General features: G+C 37.6%; 2 protein-coding genes across 8 annotated transcripts; one reads left to right on the plus strand and one right to left on the minus strand.

Moving 5' to 3' along the window:
- Window positions 1-325: 325 nt before the first annotated feature.
- On the minus strand, window positions 326-3,628 carry LOC112173791. 5 transcript variants are annotated; one of them, XR_005802349.1, is made up of 6 exons: window positions 3,191-3,628; window positions 2,861-2,981; window positions 2,272-2,442; window positions 2,129-2,168; window positions 1,714-2,036; window positions 326-661 (listed from the first exon to the last, which is right to left on the minus strand). XR_005802349.1 is itself a non-coding variant. In XM_040509623.1 (3 exons), the coding sequence occupies exons 1-3, from the start codon at window positions 3,522-3,524 to the stop codon at window positions 2,896-2,898; spliced, it is 327 nt and encodes a 108-aa protein (XP_040365557.1). In that variant the 5' UTR covers window positions 3,525-3,586; the 3' UTR covers window positions 2,759-2,895. The 5 variants fall into 5 exon arrangements, 1 of the variants encoding a protein (XP_040365557.1); XR_002925715.2 differs by having other exon boundaries at window positions 2,309-2,442; window positions 2,846-2,981; window positions 3,191-3,626; XR_002925714.2 differs by having other exon boundaries at window positions 2,846-2,981; window positions 3,191-3,625.
- Window positions 3,629-10,307: 6,679 nt separating this feature from the next.
- On the plus strand, window positions 10,308-16,833 carry LOC112173954 (F-box/LRR-repeat protein At3g48880). Of its 3 annotated transcripts, none has more exons than XM_040509131.1 (4): window positions 10,308-10,404; window positions 10,751-10,837; window positions 11,170-11,555; window positions 11,643-12,286. In XM_040509131.1, exons 2-4 carry the CDS (start codon window positions 10,781-10,783, stop codon window positions 12,130-12,132), a joined length of 933 nt encoding a protein of 310 aa, XP_040365065.1. In that variant the 5' UTR covers window positions 10,308-10,404; window positions 10,751-10,780; the 3' UTR covers window positions 12,133-12,286. The 3 variants fall into 3 exon arrangements, with proteins under 3 accessions (XP_040365065.1, XP_040365064.1, XP_024167410.1); XM_024311642.2 differs by lacking the exons at window positions 10,308-10,404; window positions 10,751-10,837; window positions 11,170-11,555; window positions 11,643-12,286 and adding exons at window positions 14,541-14,576; window positions 14,824-14,910; window positions 15,271-15,668; window positions 15,746-16,827; XM_040509130.1 differs by lacking the exons at window positions 10,308-10,404; window positions 11,170-11,555; window positions 11,643-12,286 and adding exons at window positions 15,271-15,668; window positions 15,746-16,833 and having other exon boundaries at window positions 10,766-10,837.
- Window positions 16,834-20,486: the final 3,653 nt, after the last annotated feature.

The following is a 20,486-nucleotide window of genomic DNA, read 5'->3' on the forward strand; positions in this document are numbered from 1 at the left end:
AAATGGTGTTATATTTTGGATATAAAAACCAACATATTCATAAATGCCACTGGAGTAAAAAGTCAACAACTATTCTCTCTCTCCTCTCTGGCGAGGTCTCCGGTCAACTTCGGCGGGTTTCCGGCCGACCTCCGGCCAACTCTGGCTACCACAAAAGCTACTGTCACTAACACCAAAAGCTACTCTGGTGAGATTTCCGGCAACCTCCGACGATGTCACAAAAGCTACTGTCACCAGCAACAAAAGCTACTTTTACCAACAAAAACTACTGTCACTAGCAACAAAAGCTACACTCCTCAAAACCAAAAGCTATTCAATGGTATCAAGAAAAGAAAACATATTCAATGGTATAAAAAGTATGCACGGTTCAATAGTGATATAACTAAGTGAAAAGCAACTTCCATAGTTGTCAAAAGCCACTACTATAGTTATGAAAATCTATTACAATAGTTGTATAAAGCTACTGCCAATGTTGTAATGCTACTGTCAACTTTCAATGGTGACGCTCTAAACCCATAGGCATAATTTTGCCACCTTCATCACGAGACTTCATTTCAACATTTCTTGGTTGGCTAAATGATCTTTTGCTCCATGGAGGCTTCAATATCCAAATTCACATGATTTTCAAAATCTACTAGTACAAATGCAAAGGCCAAGAGTTCTGCAAAGACAAAGATATATACAACAAAATATTAGTATTTGAAATGAAAACTAAAAAACAATAATATACCTCAACGCCGCAAATGTGGCACTCTTTATCAACTAGATAATCAAAAACAAACAATCCAAAAAGCTACTGACAGAGGTACAAAAAGCTACTATAACAGATCTACAAAACTACTGGACCAGTAATAAAAAGCTACTGACATAGGTAAAGAAAGCTACTATAAAACATGTACAAAACTACTAGACCAATAATAAAAAGCTAATGCTACTATAACACATGTATAAAGCTATTGGACCAGTAATGAAAAACTACTGACATAGGTACATATAGCTAATATAACATATGCACAAAGCTGCTGAACCAGTAATAAAAAGCTACTGACATAGGTACAAAAAACTAATATAACACATGTACAAAGCTATTGGACCAGTAATAAAAAGCTGCTGACATAGATACTGATTGCAACAAAACCAACTAATTATCCATGTTGATAGTCTAACAAAAATCTCAAACAAGAAATGCTAGAGAAACGAAATCAAAACAAAAAGAAAACTGAATTTCATCCATAATCTTGATTTTCCAATAAGCTATTGACATAAGACAACTTGAAATCAATCAAAATGAAAACATAAAAACTACTAAAATCAGCTTGAAAAGATACTAACATAGGCATATAAAGGTACTATCACTATGTTGAAAAACCACTATAATGGTTATAGAGAGCTACTGATTTGAAATTAATCAAAATGAAAATAGAAAGCTACTGACATCAGCTTCAAAAGATATTAACATAAGCATAGAAAACTACTATCACTATGTTGCAAAGCTACTACAATAGTTATAGAGAGCTACTGACAATAATAAAAAATGAAAGAATTTTGGAAGAACAAAGAAATGACAAAAATCAATAGATAGGCGTAAATGAAAACACATGAATCTAGAACTCTATCAACTAGACCATTAGCTTCTAGTTTTGACATGAATGAAAATACATACAGTAACTACCAAAAATGCACAGTATAAGTATTAGGGCCAACATGTAAAACCTTATGCATGCTGTCACCATATGCTTTCTTCAAAACATGAATTGTTTGCTGGACCTCTGTTGTGCATGAGTAATCACCTGCAAGTACAATTTTCATATTAGATAACTTGAGGACAAATTCAAAGACAACCAAAAATTCGCTCCCATAAACCAAAAGAGATTTAATTTCACAAACATCTACAACATAATTTCCACTGCAACAACATCTTTCTCTTTATCAATTTCACACAAGCGAGAATCTTAAAAGTACACATGGTCACATAAAAAGAACACCAAACTTCCCTTGAACCCTGCTAGTAGCCCTTCTAATATTACCAAGTCCACCTACAGTCAATCACAAACAAACAATTCAATTCCACCAAGCATAAAGCAAAACAATTCAAATTGAAACAAAAAAAATGCTAAAAAGCACAGACCTTTGCCACTGTGTGAATAGGCAAGAATAAGAAATGCTCCCTGAAAAGCAATAATCACCATTATTCCAAGAAACCATGCATCATTTCTTTCAAACCAGAAAAAGAAAAAAAGAGGGAAATGACTGAAATGAGTGTTAAATTACCACAACAATAAGAGCAACATATAAGATTGGAGAAGACCTTGATTTAGAATAGTACGAGCCTGAGAGCCAACTGCCTCCGTTATCACCCAATCGCCGAGAACGGTTTGCATTCACTGGCCTCCTCAATCGATAAATTTAGAACTGAGCTGAACTGCAGTTCCATTACTAAATCTGTTTGCCACGGAAGTTGAGCACAAGATTCATTAGGTGGAGATCCTGTATCTATATCTATATGTTCCTAAAGCCATGCATGGTAAATAAATATAACTATCAAATTAAGCACCAGCATAAAGTTTAAACAAAGCTTTAGAAACATCTGCAAATGATGACTGTTGTTTACAAATATATATTTATATATATATATATATATATATATATAAAGAAAATCAGTAGTCATATACCATAAGTACTGAATCAATGCCTATATAAATTTATATGAATTCTGCTAATACAAAACAACAGCCCGCATAATTGATTTATTATGTGAATGGTTTACATTGGAATTGATAGAGAGCATGTATATGAGAATAATTTCAAATAAGGAACTTGTATTGATTCTGTCTTCATTACTCACAGTAGGTTTGGTCACCTCCAAAATCATGGACTGCAGTTGCACATACATCGCTAGCTTTTCTCTTTGGGGCAAACTGCATCAACATGGCATCCAAGTGCTTGAAGTGACTCAAAAGGCACAATTCTTCCAGGAAAACCTACAGGTAGATTAAGTAAATTATGCTTCGTAAATGCGTGAGATCTAACATTTTTATTGTTAACTACAATTATAGGTAATCAGTTTACAGAAACAGGTCGTAAAACCCTCTCGATCTTAATTGTGAATCAAAAACCCTAACTCAATCGACTCCAATTCAAATTTCCAAAGTGAATCAAAAAATCTCATCAGCAAAAAAAATACATGTACCTTTGAGGTCAGAGGAAAAGGTTCGAGCAGAGATTGCAGTACAAGACGAAGAAGAAGTAACAGCGAGAGCCATTTCTGAAATCGAAGCAATCCAATTCGATCCGATTTTGGTATATAGCAGTCCTCGACGTCGGAGATCGGCGCTCCAATTCGGCCGCGAGGATGGCAGGCGATGCCAGAGGTCCTCTCCAACAGCGAATACTTCAATTTCTCAAATGAAATTTGAAAAATTACTGAGACAAACGAGTAGAAAAACCGTAGAAGGCGAAGTAGCGAAGACAAAGGTCGACTCACTCGCAGAGGCAAACGAAGATCCAGTGAAGGCAAGGCTCATCGAACACACGAGGTGTTACCAGAAATTGGATGCCGGAAGAGACTAGATGGTGCACCGAGAAGAGAGAGAGAGAGAGAGAGAGAGAGATGAGAATGCGATGTGTTTTAAAAACATATTAGTTTATCGAAAAAGAGAGAGAGAGAGAGAGAATGTTGAGGGCAAAATAAGTATAGCACAAAAAGAAACTGATGTTTTTGTAGCTTAAAGTGGCCTTATGTGTACAAAAAAATTTAGGTGGCTTTTTGACTAATTAAAATTTCAAAATAACACTTATATGTAATTTTCTATTTTAAAATCTAGAAGAAGGAATACATTAGGGGTGGGTTCGGTTCCGAGCCTAAACCGAAATGGCATTCGGTGCGGTTTTCACGTTTTGGAAAGTTGGCACCGAAAACCGAACCGAACCGAACGGTTCGGGTCGGTTCGGCCAGTTTCGGTTTTTTTTTTTTTTTTTTTTTTTTTTTTGAAAAACAGATTTTTACCTAATATACTCATTTGGTATTGTAACTCGAGAAGTTTTTGTTTCTACAAACCTGTAATTATAATTTATAACAAGAAGTTTACAAGTTTACTAATGCATGTTTTGTACTTCACTAGACAATAATCTCTAATTCGATACTCCATAGTCCATATAATTCAATTCATATAGTCCATCAAATTCTAACATCAATATATGAAATTGTCAAAAAATATAGAGTCCAAAGTTTATAAAAGTCCATCATTACATCAACACTACATTATAGAGTCCAAAGTTTATAAAAGTCCATCATTACATGAATGAGGGCAATAGCATAATCTCAAGCTCGGAAAGATGAAGTCTTCAACTTTGAAGGCTTCGACTTTGGAGGTAACATTCCGCTCCGACTACTCCCCACTGCAGCTCGACATGACATCTTAAGCATCTCTACATTAGTATAAGAGAATAATAAAAATAACATTAGAAAATAAATACATACAATCATATATAACATAAATATTACAACTTCATTAACCCAAAAAACTATAACTAAGAAAATAGAAACTAAATTACCTCTTTCCGCTTCTTCACACAACTCCATCTCCTCAACAGTAGGCATATGATGTAGATACACATTTTCACTCCTAAGCCAATTTTGTGTACATATCAAAGCCTCCACCATTCTAGGACTTAGGGAGCTACGGTATGGATCAATAATCCTCCCACTCGTGCTAAAGGAAGATTCTGAAGCTATGGTTGACACCGGAATAGCTAGAACATCCCTTGCAATGCGGGCCAATATAGGATATTTACAAACTCCATTCACCCTCCACCAATTCAACAAATCAAAGTCTTCACCATCTCCTTCAATAGGATCTCCAAGATACCTATCCACATCATTGTTTACCAAGGTTCTAAAAAACGCTAGGCGCTAGTCGGGCGGTGACCCAGGGACTAGCGCCTAGGCGGGGACTAGGCGGTTTTTATTTTTTTTAATTTTTTAATTATTTTATGACATATACTTAATAAATAATCATTTTTAATCACTTAATATAGTAATATGCATGAATTATCTCATGCTTTCTCATATTAATTAATAATGAAACTTAAAAAAAGTGGACAATTAATAATTTAATATGAAGCTCTAGCTAGCTGTCACCATTACATCACTTTTTTTAAAAAAAGAATAAAAACAAACCACCCCAACCCCCACCCCACACATCTCATCTTCTTCATCTCTCTTCTGGTCTTCTTTCTCATCTCCAGCATCTCTCTTGATCTCTTGGTTCTGCTTCATCTTCCCAGAAGCCACATCTCACCCCTTCTTCACCCACTTCTCAAAATCCAAACCCCCAACAAAGCTAAACCCATATTCATCTCCACGCTCTTCTCCTCCCCCAAATCCTCTCTCTCAATCTCAGAGCCCATCCCATCTCGCCTCTCGAAGAGCGATACCCAACTTGAAATCCCGGTCAAGAAGCTCTTCGTGCCGCCACAGATGCAATCTGATCGCGAATCGAATTGTCAAGTTTGGTTGATTTGGTTCATGATTGAATTTGTTAGGATTTGAATTTGATATCTTTGTTATGATGGATTTGTCAATTAGTGGAATTAATCTGTTGGGGTAGGTTTGTTTTTGAATCATGGTCATCGATTCCGGATTCGAGTTTCATGATGGAGAACGAAGTGAGTTGCTTACAGAGTTACAGCATACACCAGAGGAGGAAAATTCCAGAATCTAGCGAGGAAAAAAAAATTCCACAATCCAGCGCCTAGCGCCCAGCCCCGGCGCCTAGACCGCCTAACCTCCGCCTAGACCGACTAGGCGGCCGCCGAGAAACCAAACGCCCAACTCAATCGACTAGCCTGAAATCGGATCGGACACCCTGCGCCTAGCGCCTAGCCCGTTTTTTAGAACCTTGTTGTTTACGATCCCGGCTTTCATTGCTCTTCTCCTTTGCTCCTTCTCTTTCAATCTCTTTTCTAACTCTGTTAGACCCTTACTTGAACTAGATGTCCCCTCACTTGATACTTGAGAACCCACAACCTCACCAACACCACTTTCCCTTCCCTCTTCCTCATACACCTTGTAAAGGTCATACAAGAGATCCTTCACAGTCTTTGTGTTAGCTTCCACATTTTCATTCATATCCCCATCATCAAGAATCTCAAAATAGTCAACAACTTTCTCAAGTTTATGACGCGGATCAAGAACAATAGCAATGAATAGATAGTGATTCAACTTATCAAAGCTACCCCAATACTTGACAAACTTGTCTTGCATAGGTGATGCAATCTCAGACAAACATGGGTTCTTTTGTTCTTGCAAGAGACCATAAATAGATAGTATATCACCAAAAGTACTATGAACGGTAGGAGAATTAGAACAACATACCTTCAAAGTGATTTCATAAAATGGTCTCAAGAAATCCATAAATTGCTCCCCATATTGCCAATCAACACTTGCCGGTGGCCCTTCTTTTGGCTTTTCACCCTTGGCACCTTCAAGCCATGCACAAAAATTGCACGCATCTTCTTCCACCATTCTATCAAAAGCTTTTTGGAATTTCAAAGCTCGTTCCAACATCAAGAATGTGGAATTCCACCTAGTAGGGACATCTAAAATCACAAGCCCTTTGCACTCTAGTTTTACCCTTACAACACATTCCTTAAAAAAATCAAGCCTTTGTGGGGAGGATCTAACATACCTCACCGCATTCCGAATGGCACCAATGAATATCTTCATCACACACAACCCATCATTGACAATCAAGTTCAGAATATGGGCTACACACCTCATTTGCAAATTCTTCCCTTCATGCAAAACTGCATTAGGGACACCCCAATCACCCATCCTCCTACTCAACTCCTTCAATGCAACATCATTTGACGAAGCATTATCAACGGTGACCGTGAGAATCTTCTCTATACCCCATTCCAACAAACAATCCTCCAATAGCTTAGCTATAGCCTCTCCCTCATGACTAGGAATCACACAAAAATTTAAAATTCTCTTATGCAACACCCAATTATCATCAATAAAATGTGCAGTGAGGACCATATAATTAATGTTTTGAATAGAAGTCCAAGTATCGGTTGTAAGAGACAACCTATATCTACTCAATTGATCCATCAATTTTTCCTTTTCCCCCAAATAAAGCTGAAGGACATCCTTTGCTATTGTCTTACGGGAAGGAATTCTCCAATAAGGAAGAGCTCTACCCATAAAACGCCTAAACCCCTCTCCCTCAACATGAGAAAATGGTAGCTCATCTAATATAATGTACTCCACACATAACATAGATAGCTCTTCTTGAGTGCATTCTACAGTACACAACTCAGTAGTTGGTTTTTTAAAAGAGAAAATCTTTTGCCTTTTAGCTTTCATCATTTCAATATTAGGGGGATACTTTGGACACCTGTCCATATGATTATTAAGGGAGGTTGTACCATTCTTCCTAGGATCGGCATAGTAAATTTTTCCACAATAATTACATTTACCCTTAATTCTACCCTCCACCATATCCCTCTCAAAATGATTCCAAATATCTGACCTTTCTTTCCGTTTCAACGCCTCAAGGATGCTTTCCACACTTCCATCATCTTCAAGCTCGGTTGCTTGAGTTCCTTGAACTTCCGGAGTTGCAGTAGAAGTTCCTTCATGGGGAGTTATTGGTGCTGTAGATTCACCAACACTAGTGTTGATCTGCAAAACAGAACAGAAACTGCAATAAGAAACAAAACAGAATAGAAAAACAGAAAGCAGAAAACAAAACAGAAACTGCACAAACATCAGCAGAAAACAAAAGGCAGAAAACAAAATGCAGAAACTGCAATAATGCCAGCACAAAACAAAAAAACAAACTGCAGAGTGCAAACAGAAAAATAGTATTACTTTATGAGTTTAACAGCTATGGATCATGCACAGATCAAAGTCAATGATTAGATGAAGGTCAAATTAACTCAATGTCGGGTATGCATCATGCAGAAACACATATTAACATCAGTTTTTTACTTCAACACACATATTAAAACCTTTTAAGAGTTGAGCTAGAACCCAAAGGCCACAGTGAATAAAGACAACAAAACCCAGGAATCTCAATACCTGATTTCTAACAGTAACCAAAAACCAATTCACCAAATACCCATTTCCCATAATCAAAATTCAAAAGCAATGAATCAGAGATAGACAGAAGAATCATGGTATACACTTACAAAAAGAAAAATCTCACAACCCAAGAGATTTTCAATTAAAAGTTCAAGTTCCAGGCCAAAGAGAAAAGGTGCACACAAAAATTCATAAAATACAAATGAGTAGCATTGCGATCTGTGTTTGTAAAAACAATCAGCAGGTTGTGAATGGAGAATGCTATTCAAATAGAACTCATGCAACTAAAATTGAGACTCTAGAGCTGTTCAAATAGATTAATATACTTGAATTTTGGACCATGAAACAGCAACAGAGAAGTCATGTTTGGTAAGCAGTTATTTTAAGTATAAACATAAACAGAATAAGAGGAACTGGTCACAGGTTCAAGAAAACGCAAAAGGGTCATGGTTATTTGTTATTGGAGTTGTCATAGATTTGAAGTACCATTGCAAATCAAAGTACCTGAAACCAAGACCGCACCCAATAGCTTTGTGCAAAGCTCAGCTATTCATATATATATATAGATACACACACATATGTATATATAACATAGTAGTTGCAACTGCGCACATGCAAAAGGGGAAAAAAATAGAAGAGAGGTTCTGTTCAAAAGTGAAATTAAAAGAGTGGAAGATAAACATAGTTGATAGTTACAGAAAAACAAACTGCAGAGATTTAGATTGGTACCTGAGATGAAGAAGTTGATTTCGGATTAGCACCGGAACTAGTAGCAGCAGATTTTGATTGCCTCTTCATAATGTTTGCTACTGATCACTCCTATTCAAATTCAAGGAGTTGCAAACTGCAATTAGCTTACTGCATATATAAACAGTAATATATAGTCTAGTATAAAAATTGCAAAATCACATCAGAACATCATTACACAATATTTAGCAACTCATTAACAAAACCTGACAATGCTTTTAATACCAAACCTATATCCCAACCTCTACAAGCAAACAGATTGTAATAAAAGATAATACATTTGAGTTCAGTAGCAACTCATTAACAAAACCTGACTGAGAGAGAGACATTTTGGAATCCCCTAGTACTGAAAACCCTAATAAATACTCCAAATCATCGATTCTATACACAAATGAGCAAAAATGAATCACACCCATCGATTCAAGATTATGCAATCCAACCCTTACCGGCGTAAAGATTCGGATGAGTGTACTGAGGTGGAGGTGGCTTGCTCGCTTGCTGCTGTGGAGGAAAACGAGCCCAGAACTCCAGACAGAACGAGCCCAGAACTGCTGTGGAGGACTTGAGGAGGCGAGATGGTGACTTGGTAAGGAGAGAAATTGGGGGCTGAGAGATGAGATAGAGACTCAATCAGATCGATGAGAGAAACGCAGAAACTAGCCCTAAATATCAGATCGATGAGAGATACACAGTGCTTACCGGCGAGATCGATGAGAGCTTCGATTTCCGGAACGTGATCGGCAGAGAAGTCGGCCTGAGAGAGAGGTCGTTAGTCGCTGAGTCGGGAGAGCTTCGATTTCCGGAAGGTGATCGAGAGAGAGGTTGGTCTGAGAGAGAGAGGTCGCCGGTCTGAGAGAGTTAGAGGCTTAGAGGAGGCAATCTGAGAGAGTTAGGCTTAGAGAATAGAGAGTTAGAGGAGGCTGAGGAGCGAGAGGGTGGGTTCGACAGAGATCGCTGAGGAGACTGAGGAGCGAGAGGGTGGGTTAGAGGAGACTGAGAGTGCGAAACTGCGAGGGTTAGGCGAGAGTGCGAGACAGCGAGACCGAGTGGATTAGGTCATTAGGGTAAGTTAAACCCTATTCAAAAACGACGTCATTTTGCGGTGCGGTTTTGCGGTTAGGTTCGGTTTCTGCCCTACCGAAACCGAAAACCGAACCGAACAGATTCGGTGCGGTGCGGTTTTTTCCAGTTCGGTGCAGTTTTTTTCGGCTGCGGTTAGGGTATCGGTGCCGTTTTTTTCGGTTTTCGGTTTCGCGAGCCCACCCCTAGAATACATACACCGTTGACGTTTCTAAGATTATATAGACTAGAGTATTCTCAAACAAAAAATAAAAGATTTATAGACTAGGCCACCGGGTACCTACGCGCAATAACTAAATTGAAAACCACGTTCTGGCGGGTTATTTCCCTCCAATGCCTCCTTTTTTTATTTTATTTTTTTAATGGTATCCTATTTCCTCACAGTTTTCAAGAAACAGTGCTTTTGGAGTTTTGGCACTTAAAAAAGGCCCGAACGACTCTGCTATTCTCCAGGAACATCCCCTTCCCTGCACTTCTCATCGACTTGGGTAAGCACCATCTCTCCTCTTTTCTTTTTCTATACTTCATCGATCGTCCTACTTCATGATCTAGGGCTGTGTTGAGTTAAGATTATCACTTTAGGGTTTCGGAATATAGGGTTTTGACGCCATCAAATTCTCAATTGATGTCAGGGTTTTAGGGTTTGGGGAATTTCTGTACAGCAATTAAAAAAAAGTGAACTTCTTTCTTGATATGATTTTATGGGTTTCTCAAGGCAAAGGGTTTTGGGGATTGGAATCAACGAAATCATTAATGCAATATAATCGTAGTATTGGGCATGTGCTTCAATTGAAAGATGATCTTTAGTACCCAATTTTTTTTTTTGTTGCATAGGTGAATCGTCCATAATTTCAAGTATCAAGAATGCTAGAGAAGGCATTTTGGACTGGCTGCAACAGTTCCATAGAGGAACTTCTGCAGGTGAGTGAGTAGCATATCTTTTTGTTTGTTTTCTAAATCTGGATTGGATTAGTTTTCTTTCTGGTGGGCATTATTAGCCGTTGAATACGAATGCTTCATTAGATTTTGTTTTCTTTGGATTTGGTGAGTATTTTGAGTGTATTAGTGTTCCTGTTTTGCATCCTTTAGTTTTACTGTAATTCATGAGCAGTAGTGATACCATGAATTGTTCTTACGTTGAAGATAAATGGACATTTTAGTTTATTATATGATAATTCTCGACTCTATGAAAGCATATCTACATGTTTGTATTTTTGTTTTCAAAGATGATGGGCAGTTATTTTTTTGTGTAGTTCATGGATCAGCGAAAATGGGATCAGTTGGACTATGGTTGTTTGGTGAATATCTTTGGAAAAGTCGGAAGAGGTGGTATGGAGTCACTGCTCATGGATGTTCCTTTTGTCTGCAAGTCATGGCATAAAGCAAGCCTTGATCCTAAATGTTGGGAAAGTCTCATTTTTCCCATCATTTTCACTAGTCTTTATAATTCTGATGTTGAAACTGAAGACTGGACTTTTGATCCCTTTTTAAAAAGATTTGTTTTTGAATACCGAATCAACAAGAGCTTCTCCATCACTGCATTCATAAAGTTTATGGTCAGTCGTAGCAAAGGATGTGCTACTGAAATCAGGCTACCTGTGTGCGCTTCAGAAGAAGCACTGAAACGTGTTGCAGCTTCGTAAGTGTACTCCCTCTAGTATTTTTTTTTTTAGTGTAAAATAATTTATTTTGTTACCTGGAAATAAAGGTTAATTACCTTTTTCAGGTGTCCTCGCCTAAAGAATTTGACTTTGCCCACTGATGTAGTCTACTATAAATCAAGAATGATCCCTGATATGATTGGCAAGTGGAAAGATTTGGAGTATTTGCTAATGGGAAGCTGCTACCATGACATGGAGAAAATCATTTCCCAAATAGGCCTTCACTGCAAGAATTTCTATTATTTAGATATTCCTGACTGTCTGGTTCGCAAAGATGCTGCATTGGCAATTGCAAAGTTGCCTAATCTTAAGCACATAATTATGATGAACACAAAGATTGAGCGGGTTAATTTTGTTAGATTAGTGAAGGGCTGCAAAAAACTTGTGTCATTGGATGCCAGAAATTGTCTTGGTTTCGATGCAGGTGATAAGGAAATATCAAAACTTGCTTCTCATATCAGTGATTTCAAATGCCAAGGTTCTAGATTTTTTGATTGCCATTCCAAGGAGGGAAAATATGTTTGGTTTCATGATTCTGTCTATGATGGACGCTGATGTGAGGAAATCTATTTTGGATTTGTCATCTTTAGTATAGTATGTAGATGCAGATCAGGAAGCCGCTTTGAACCATCTTTTGTGCAGGAACCCTATCAACGGAAGAAGTGGAACCTGCAATGTTGTCTCAAATATTTTATATTTTGCTGGCCGGTCAATGGTTACTTGTTGGATCATCCTGGTCCCTTTGGTTGTGATTGTTTTCAACTAGGTTATGTGATTTTTCTTTTGCTTGTTTCTAAAGTGTAGGTTTGTAATCCTTTTAGGTTTCCTGCTACTCTTTTGTGATGCTTATCATATGTGCATCTCTTCTTCGTTCAAAATGTCTCGAGATTCTAAACAAGGGTTGGGGCATTTTCCGCTAACAAATTATCAAAGTATTTTTGTCCAAAGAAACAAACTTATTAAACTCAACTAGCTATTTTTTCCCCTCTCCCCAAGATGGAAAGACAACTATCAAATTAGACCAGGCACGAGTGCATCAATGGAATTTAGTTCACTTGTAACTTTCAAATTCACCAGCTAAACCCGTAATAAGTTTGGTATATGGGTTTAAGTTGATGATTCTTAGTGTTGGATCTAAGATGATCATGGTGCGGTTGCAATCTTGTTTGAAACATCGTTCTAAAATTCCCATCAAAATTAGAGTCCCATTCAAATCAGTTCCAACCTCCGATCAAAACATACTCTCCCCTCTAAAATTCCGATCCATAATTACTGGTAGGGTCTCAACCATAACCACAACCACATTCTCCTGGCCGGCCAATTCTATTGACGACCCACTATCTCTTCCGAGGTGGATTCTTGCGCTGGACGATGTGAGGCTTGAATTGCAAGCTAGGGTTGCAGAAGCCATGGCTCCCTTTCTGTTCAAAGGACTGAGGTAATTAGTGCTTTACTTTCTGCTTTAGTAATATTCACTGGTTGGGATGTTTTACCTTTACATATTGTCATTTTTTTTTTTAGAAGATCCTTTACATATTGTGGAGTATATAGGCATTCAGCGTTCTTCGCATTAACCAAGGACCCGTAGTATTAGAAGTTTAGAACTACAAAGACATACAGAATGCCTTTAATCGCATTTGTAAGGATATCCACAATTCCACACCCAAAAACAATCCCTATATAGATCAAACTGTATATCAGGGTGCAAAAAAAACTACATTCATGAAGAAACTTACAACAGAATGCTAAACATACCATACAAGTCTAGCAGATGGTAGTCTTCTAGTCTAGTTTCCAAAATACATGGTAATTAGAATTAATAATTTCTTCTGAAAACTTAACCTGCTTACAAAACCAGGCCACAGAATTCCAACGGATTAAATTCGTTACCTTGGTGCAGATGGAGAGGCAGGTACAGAGGAGTGTCCCTCATTGTAATCTGCCCATGTTCTTTTCTAGGATTCTCAAGTCCCATCCCTGTCACTAACAAATTCCTTAGCTGCAGGACCGGTACAAAGCCCATTATCACGGAATTTATAGACAAAGCAGAGAGAGAACCCGAGCTGCAACATTTGTCCATCTTCAACAAATGCTATTTACAATTGTAGCTACCTTTGTGTCTGTTCTATAGTTAATCAACTTCAAGATTGAGTCATATGTACTGGTAATCATTTGGATTTCTGTTTAGTTATATCCTTTGGGGAATTATAGCATGTACTTGTGTAAATTTACTTGTTCGATCCATCCGAGTTATCCTTCTATTTTTGAAATTGAATGGTTCAATAACAAAATTATAAACTATAACAGCAATTCAGATAAGCAAAATGTAACTGAATTGAGAGGAGGAGACCCAACAAATTGGTACTAGAGTCAGGGCTGACGATGCATACTGACCAAAACTCAAAAAGGGATAAACAGTACAATAACTATGTTCAGAAATAGTCAACAATCAATTTACATATCTCTTGACAACAACTCACAATAGTTTTACGAATTTTGGCTTGGCAAGGTAAACTACACTGTGATAGACAATGGAAATTATTTCTCATGCAGCACTTGGAGGTGTCTTGGGTATAAGCAAGGCAGCACCATGGTTTTCTTTTAGACTCAGGACCACGTACCCCATTCTTATCTGAGGACAATACCTGGAGTCTTGGAGATGATTTCCCTCCAGAATATAACAAGTTCAATATGCTTTAGTTGAGAACAGTTGTCTGCATAGCTTACCAGTTTGTAGTCGCTCCTGACAGGCGACAGAGAAATCTCAGCGTCGCACCTCGAACCGGAGACGGGTAAATGGTCCAGCAGCTCCAGCTAATCTGTCTGTTGACTAACCAAGGACCAGCCAACGTCCAACTTGGACTAACAGCGCACGTGAGCACGTGGTGTCGGTGCTCAAACACTGTTGGTGCCTCTTGATACACTCCACCTTGAAAAGCCCCCAACGACTCTGCTCTTCTCCACGAACTGCCCCTTCACTGCTCTTCTCATCTACTCGGGTAAGCACTAAGCATCATCTCTCACTCTTTTCTACTTTTCTGTACTTCATGATTGTCCTACTTCACGATCTAGGGCTGTGTTGAGTTAAGATGATCACTTTAGGGTTTCTTGATATGATTTTATGGGTTTATCAAGGCAAAGAGGTATGGGGTTTGGAATCAACGAAATCAACAATGCGATATTCATAGTATTGGGCATGTGCTTCAATTGAAAGATGATTTTTAGTACTCAATTTTTGTTGCATAGGTAAATCATCCATAATTTCATGTACCAAGAATGCTCGAGAAGGTATTTTGGTTGGGCTGCAACAGTTCCATAGAGGAACTTCTGCAGGTGAGTGAGTAGCATATCTTTTTGTTTATTTTCTGAATCTGGGGATCGGATTAGTTTTCTTTCCGGTGGGCATGATTAGCTGTTTCCTAATAGCATGAAATTTTATTGAAGTACAAGTAGAGTTGAATACGTATGCTTCATTAGAATTTGTCTGCTTTGGATTTGGTGAATATTTTGAGTATCATAGTGTTTCTGTATTGCATCCTTTAGTTTTACTGTAATTTATGGGCAGTAGTCATACCATGAATTGTTTTTACATTGAAGATATATAAATGGACATTTTAGTTTATTATATGATAAGTCTCGACTCTGTATGAAAGCATACCTACATGTTTGCATTTTTGTTATTGTTTCGTGTAGTTCATGGATTTTCGAAAATGGGATCAGTTGGACCATGATTGTTTGGTGAATATCTTTGCAAAAGTCGGAAGAGGTGATACGGAGTCATTTATGGAGTCAATGCTCATGGATGTTCCTTTTGTCTGCAAGTCGTGGCATAAAGCAAGCCTTGATCCTAAATGTTGGGAACGTCTCATTTTTCCCATCATTTCTACTAGTCTTTATAATACTGATGTTGAAACTGAAGACTGGACTTGTGATCCCTTTTTAAAAAGATTTGTTTCTGAATATCGAATCAATAAGAGCTTCTCCATCACTGCATTCATAAAGTTTATGGTCAATCGTAGCAAAGGATGTGCTACTGAAATCAGGCTACCTGTGTGCGCTTCGGAAGAAGCACTGAAACATGTTGCAGCTTCGTAAGTGTACTCCCTTAAGTATTTTTTTAGTGTAACATAATTGTTACCTGGAAATTAAGGTTAATTATCTTTTTCAGGTGTCCTCGCCTAAAGAATTTGTCTTTACCTGCTGATGTAGTCTACTATAAATCAAGGATGATCCCTGATATGATTGGCAAGTGGAAAGATTTGGAGAATTTGTTAATGGGAAGCTGCTACCATGATATGGAGAAAATCATTTCACAAATAGGCCTTCACTGCAAGAATTTCTATTTCTTATGTATTCCTGACTGTCTGGTTTGCGAAGATGCTGCATCGGCAATTGCAAAGTTGCCTAATCTTAAGCACATATTCATGCAGAACACAAAGATTGAACGGGATAATTTTGTTAAATTACTGAAGGGCTGCAAAAATCTTGTGTCATTGGATGCCAGAAAATGTCTTGGTTTCGATGCAGGTGATAAGGAAATATCAGAACTTGCTTCTCATATCAGTGATTTCAAATGCCAAGGTTCTAGAGTTTTTGATCGCCATTCTGAGGAGGGAAAATATGTTTGGTTTCATGATTTTGTGTATGATGGATACTGATGTGAGGGAAACTGTTTTGGATTTGTCATCTTTAGTATAGTAGATGCAGATCAGGAAGCCGCTTTCAAACCATCTTTTGTGCTGGAACTCTATCAACGGAAGAATTGGAATCTGCGATGGTGTTTCTTTAAAATATTTTATAGTTTGCTGGCTGGTCAATGGTTACTTGGTGGATCATCCCAGTCCTTATGGTTGTTGTTGTATGATTTTTCTTTTGCTTGTGTCCAGGTTGTGTCGTGTCTTTACCTTTGCTAGTCTTGAGAAATTTCAATGTTTGGTAATGTGATTGGAAATGGGGTTAAAGACCTTGCTTGAAACTGAGACACACATGTCGGTGAATTTATAGTGTGCTGATTAGAACGTAGAACTTCTGCAGATGCTTGTTAGTTGACCTCAATGTGGCTTCATCTAGACTCTCATTTATAGTGTCTGTACTCGCATCTGCGATGAATCTCTTCTGCAGATGAATGTGTTTTTCATTGGAAAGCTTTAGCTAGATCAGATAGTATAGTGAAGTCTGTTGAAGAGAGAAGATCTCACATTAGAAAAGTGTGAAATGAAATATAACTTGTAAGTGGGTGGATCACACCTAATTGTACCGAGGCCTTTTGTGATTAAAATTCAACACCTTACGGGTGGTTAAGTTAGGACAATATCTGTACAATGGTGGGTCACGTGACACGCTCATCACTGTTTAACAAAATCTTTCATGACTGGTGGTTAAGTTGGGACAATATCGGTACAATGGTGGGTCACGGGCAATGCTTGTCGCTGTTTAACAAAATCCTTCAGGAGTGCCAACTTATCTGATCGGTTGAAAAGATTTAGAGTCTGTCTTTTAGAGTCCATCTAAGTATCTCCTCCAGTGAGGAGCAGAGCCAGCTAAAACGTCAGGACAAGGTCGTTTTTCCATGACGGAACATAGAGTCAAGTTTGAGGGTTGTGGTTGTTTTTAATGCATTTTTTTCCCCAGACAAACTCTGACCAATATCATGCCAGATAACTCCCTTAGGAAGAGAACTAGACTTCTCAACAAATGCCAAAATGGAAAGGGCTGAGAATTTCAGTACATAGAGGTGGATAGGGCTAGGACAATATCGCCTCATGGCCTGAGTTAGACAAAACAAAAAGCTGTCTAATTTCTCCACTAGACTCTCTTCATCCTCTTACCCTTAGTCTAGTTAAAGACATTATCAATTAGTCAATTTCCATAGTAGTATTTGTGAATAAACTGAGAATCAAACATCCTGATAGCCGCAAGTGGCATTCAGCGTTCTTCGCATTGACCAAGGACCCGTAGTATTAGAACTACAAAGAGATACAAAATGCCTTTAATCCCATTTGTAAGGATATCCACACCCAAAAACAATCCCTATATAGATCAAATTGTATATAGTGGTGCAAAAAATACTATATTGATGAAGAAACTTACAACAGAATGCTAAACATACCAGACAAGTCTAGCAGATGGTAGTCTTCTAGTCTAGTTTCCAAAATACATAGTAATTAGAATTATAAAATTGCTTCTGAAAACTTAACCTGCTTACTAAACCAGGCCACAGAATTCCAACGGATTAAATTCGTTACCTTGGTGCAGATGGAGAGGCAGGTGCAGAGGAGTGTTCCTCATTGTAATCTGCCCATGTTCTTTTTTAAGGATTCTCAAGTCCCATCCCTGTGTCACTAACAAATTTCTTAGCTGCAGGACCGGTACAAAACCCTTTATCATGGAATTGGACTGAACTGTCGGTTCCAATTTTAAAGGGGTATTTCTAAATGTACCCGGCAAATTTCTATTTAGACCCAGCAAATCAGTTTTGCATTAAAAGACACTTATATCCTCGTACGAAATGACAATAATAGTCATAGTAAATAATAATAATAATAAAAGAAACCATAAAGTTCAAAACTCTTTTTTTCTATTTGTACCTAGCAATTCACTGTGTTTACGTTGTTACGTTGTTTCTTCGAGCAAAACCTTAAACCCAAATTTCACTTTCCTTTATAATTGCTTCAAGGGTTTAATATGCATGATATTGACAAAGTTTCGACTGCAATTATGATTTCGGAGGAGTCAAATACGGTTTGTGCATTTTGTTTATCATAGAACCAGAAAAAACGATATAATTTTTAGTGCAGTTTATCGCACTTCATTCGGTCAACAAGCACCGAAAGAAGTTAGAATATTCGGCAGCTAACAACCGAAAATATAGGAAAGTTCAGCAGCTAACCACCGAAATTTTTTCAAAACTTCGGAGTACAACTACCGAATTTGACTGTTATGTTCGGGTGACAACCACCGAATATTGGTATAATTTTCGGCAGACAACCACTAAATGTTACTACTTGTCAAACTCTTTTCCTGTTTTCTGTTCCTTTTATCTAAAATACTTATAGCTTATTTATTTATTTATTATTGTGACGTTTTTTTTTTTAACAGATTAAATCTGAGTCTATTGAAAGTGGAAATGGTTGGACTAAATGTGTTTTTGAAACAACAAATCAATTTATAACTAGTGAGGTAAGTAGCTTGTAAACTGTCAAGATGATTAGCTTCGGGTTTCCATTCAATTTCAATAGTAATTGTTTGTACAGGTATTTAAAAGTTGAAATGAATTAGTTAACTGGACTCGTGAAGAAGGAAGAAAGTGTGGAATAGTAGTTGTAATAAGGAGGTCTAATGCTCCAGGGAATTGTAGGTTAAAAAGAGGGCGAATAACTTTTGGTTGTGAGAAAGGTGGCTTTTATCAAAAGAATAGTATAGCTTCAGAATGCATGCAAAAGAAGAAGCTTAATGCCAATCTGAATCCTCAAAAGAAGAAGCGTGAAAGGAGTGGTGGTACAAAGAGGTGTGGTTGCCCATTTCGCTTGAAGGGAAAAAATGTTGGCCCTGAGGATGAGTGGACCCTTGAGGTGGTAAATGGGATGCATAACCATCATGCTGCAAAGTATCTTGAAGGGCATTCCTATCTGGGGCGATTAACCAAGGAAGAAAATAATTTGTTGGTTGATAGTCAAAGAACTTGGTAAGTCCAAAAGAAATATTATACACTTTCAAGCAAAATGACCCACTCAATTCAAGCACTATGAAGACAATCTACAATGCTCGACATATTCAAAGGGTGGTTGAAAAAGCTGGTAGGTCAGAGATGCAAATATTGCTAAACAATTTGCAGAAATACAATTATGTAGAGTGGCATAGGAGTTACGGCATAGAGAACATTGTGAGTGACTTGTTCTAGACTCATCCTGATAGTGTAAATCTGCTACGTGCATTTCCTTATGTTTTAATAATGGATGCCACATACAAGACAAATAAATTTCGATATCCATTGTTAGAGATTGTGAGGTGATATCTACAGAATTAACATTCCATGCTGCATTTGCATACATCCGTGCTGAGAAAGAGGAAAATTACGTTTGGGCTTTATCTAGATTGAAGAGTGTGATGAATGAAGACTGTCTTCCAAGTGTGATTGTTACTGATAGAGAGCTAGCACTCATGAATGCCATTTGTCGAGTGTTCCTTGCTGCTCAACATTTATTGTGTAGATGGCATATTAATAGGGCAGTGTTGGGAAAATGCAAAAAGCTTGTTGATAACCAAGTGAAGTTTAAAAAGTTGATGCAGGCATGGAACACATTGGTCTTTTCAGATACGATACCTGACTATGAAAGACATTTACATGAGTTCGAGAGAGACTACAAAAAATATGATGAAGTACTAACCTATGTGAAAGGGATTTAGTTGAATGAATATAAGGAAGATTTGTTGAAGCATGGACGAACAATTATATGCATTTTGGAATGATGACTTCAAACAGGTAATTTTCAATTGATATTTTTTATTTGTTAATAAACTACGTATTGTTTCATATAATTTACTTGAATTTTCATATACTGTTCATGTGTACTTTTAACTAGGGTGGAAAGTGCTCATTCAAAATTGAAGCGACATTTGATGTCTAGTCTGTACAACTTTGATACATCATGGAAAAAGATTCACGCCTTATTGGTGTTGAACACATAGAAGTAAAGACTTCATTTGAGAAAAGTCTTATATTTGTCCGACATGACTTCATGAAGAATGAGTTTAAGGTAATAGTGGGTTTTGTATCACATGCTACCCTATATTATACTTTGGGAGAGTATGACAGAATCGATGTTATTGGAACTAATGAGAATGCATGTGGTTGTACTTTGAGAAAAACACATGGGTTGCCATGTGCACATGAGACGGCCATTTATAAG

This window comes from Rosa chinensis, chromosome 6 (genome assembly GCF_002994745.2).
Source record: "Rosa chinensis cultivar Old Blush chromosome 6, RchiOBHm-V2, whole genome shotgun sequence".
NCBI lineage: Eukaryota > Viridiplantae > Streptophyta > Magnoliopsida > Rosales > Rosaceae > Rosa > Rosa chinensis.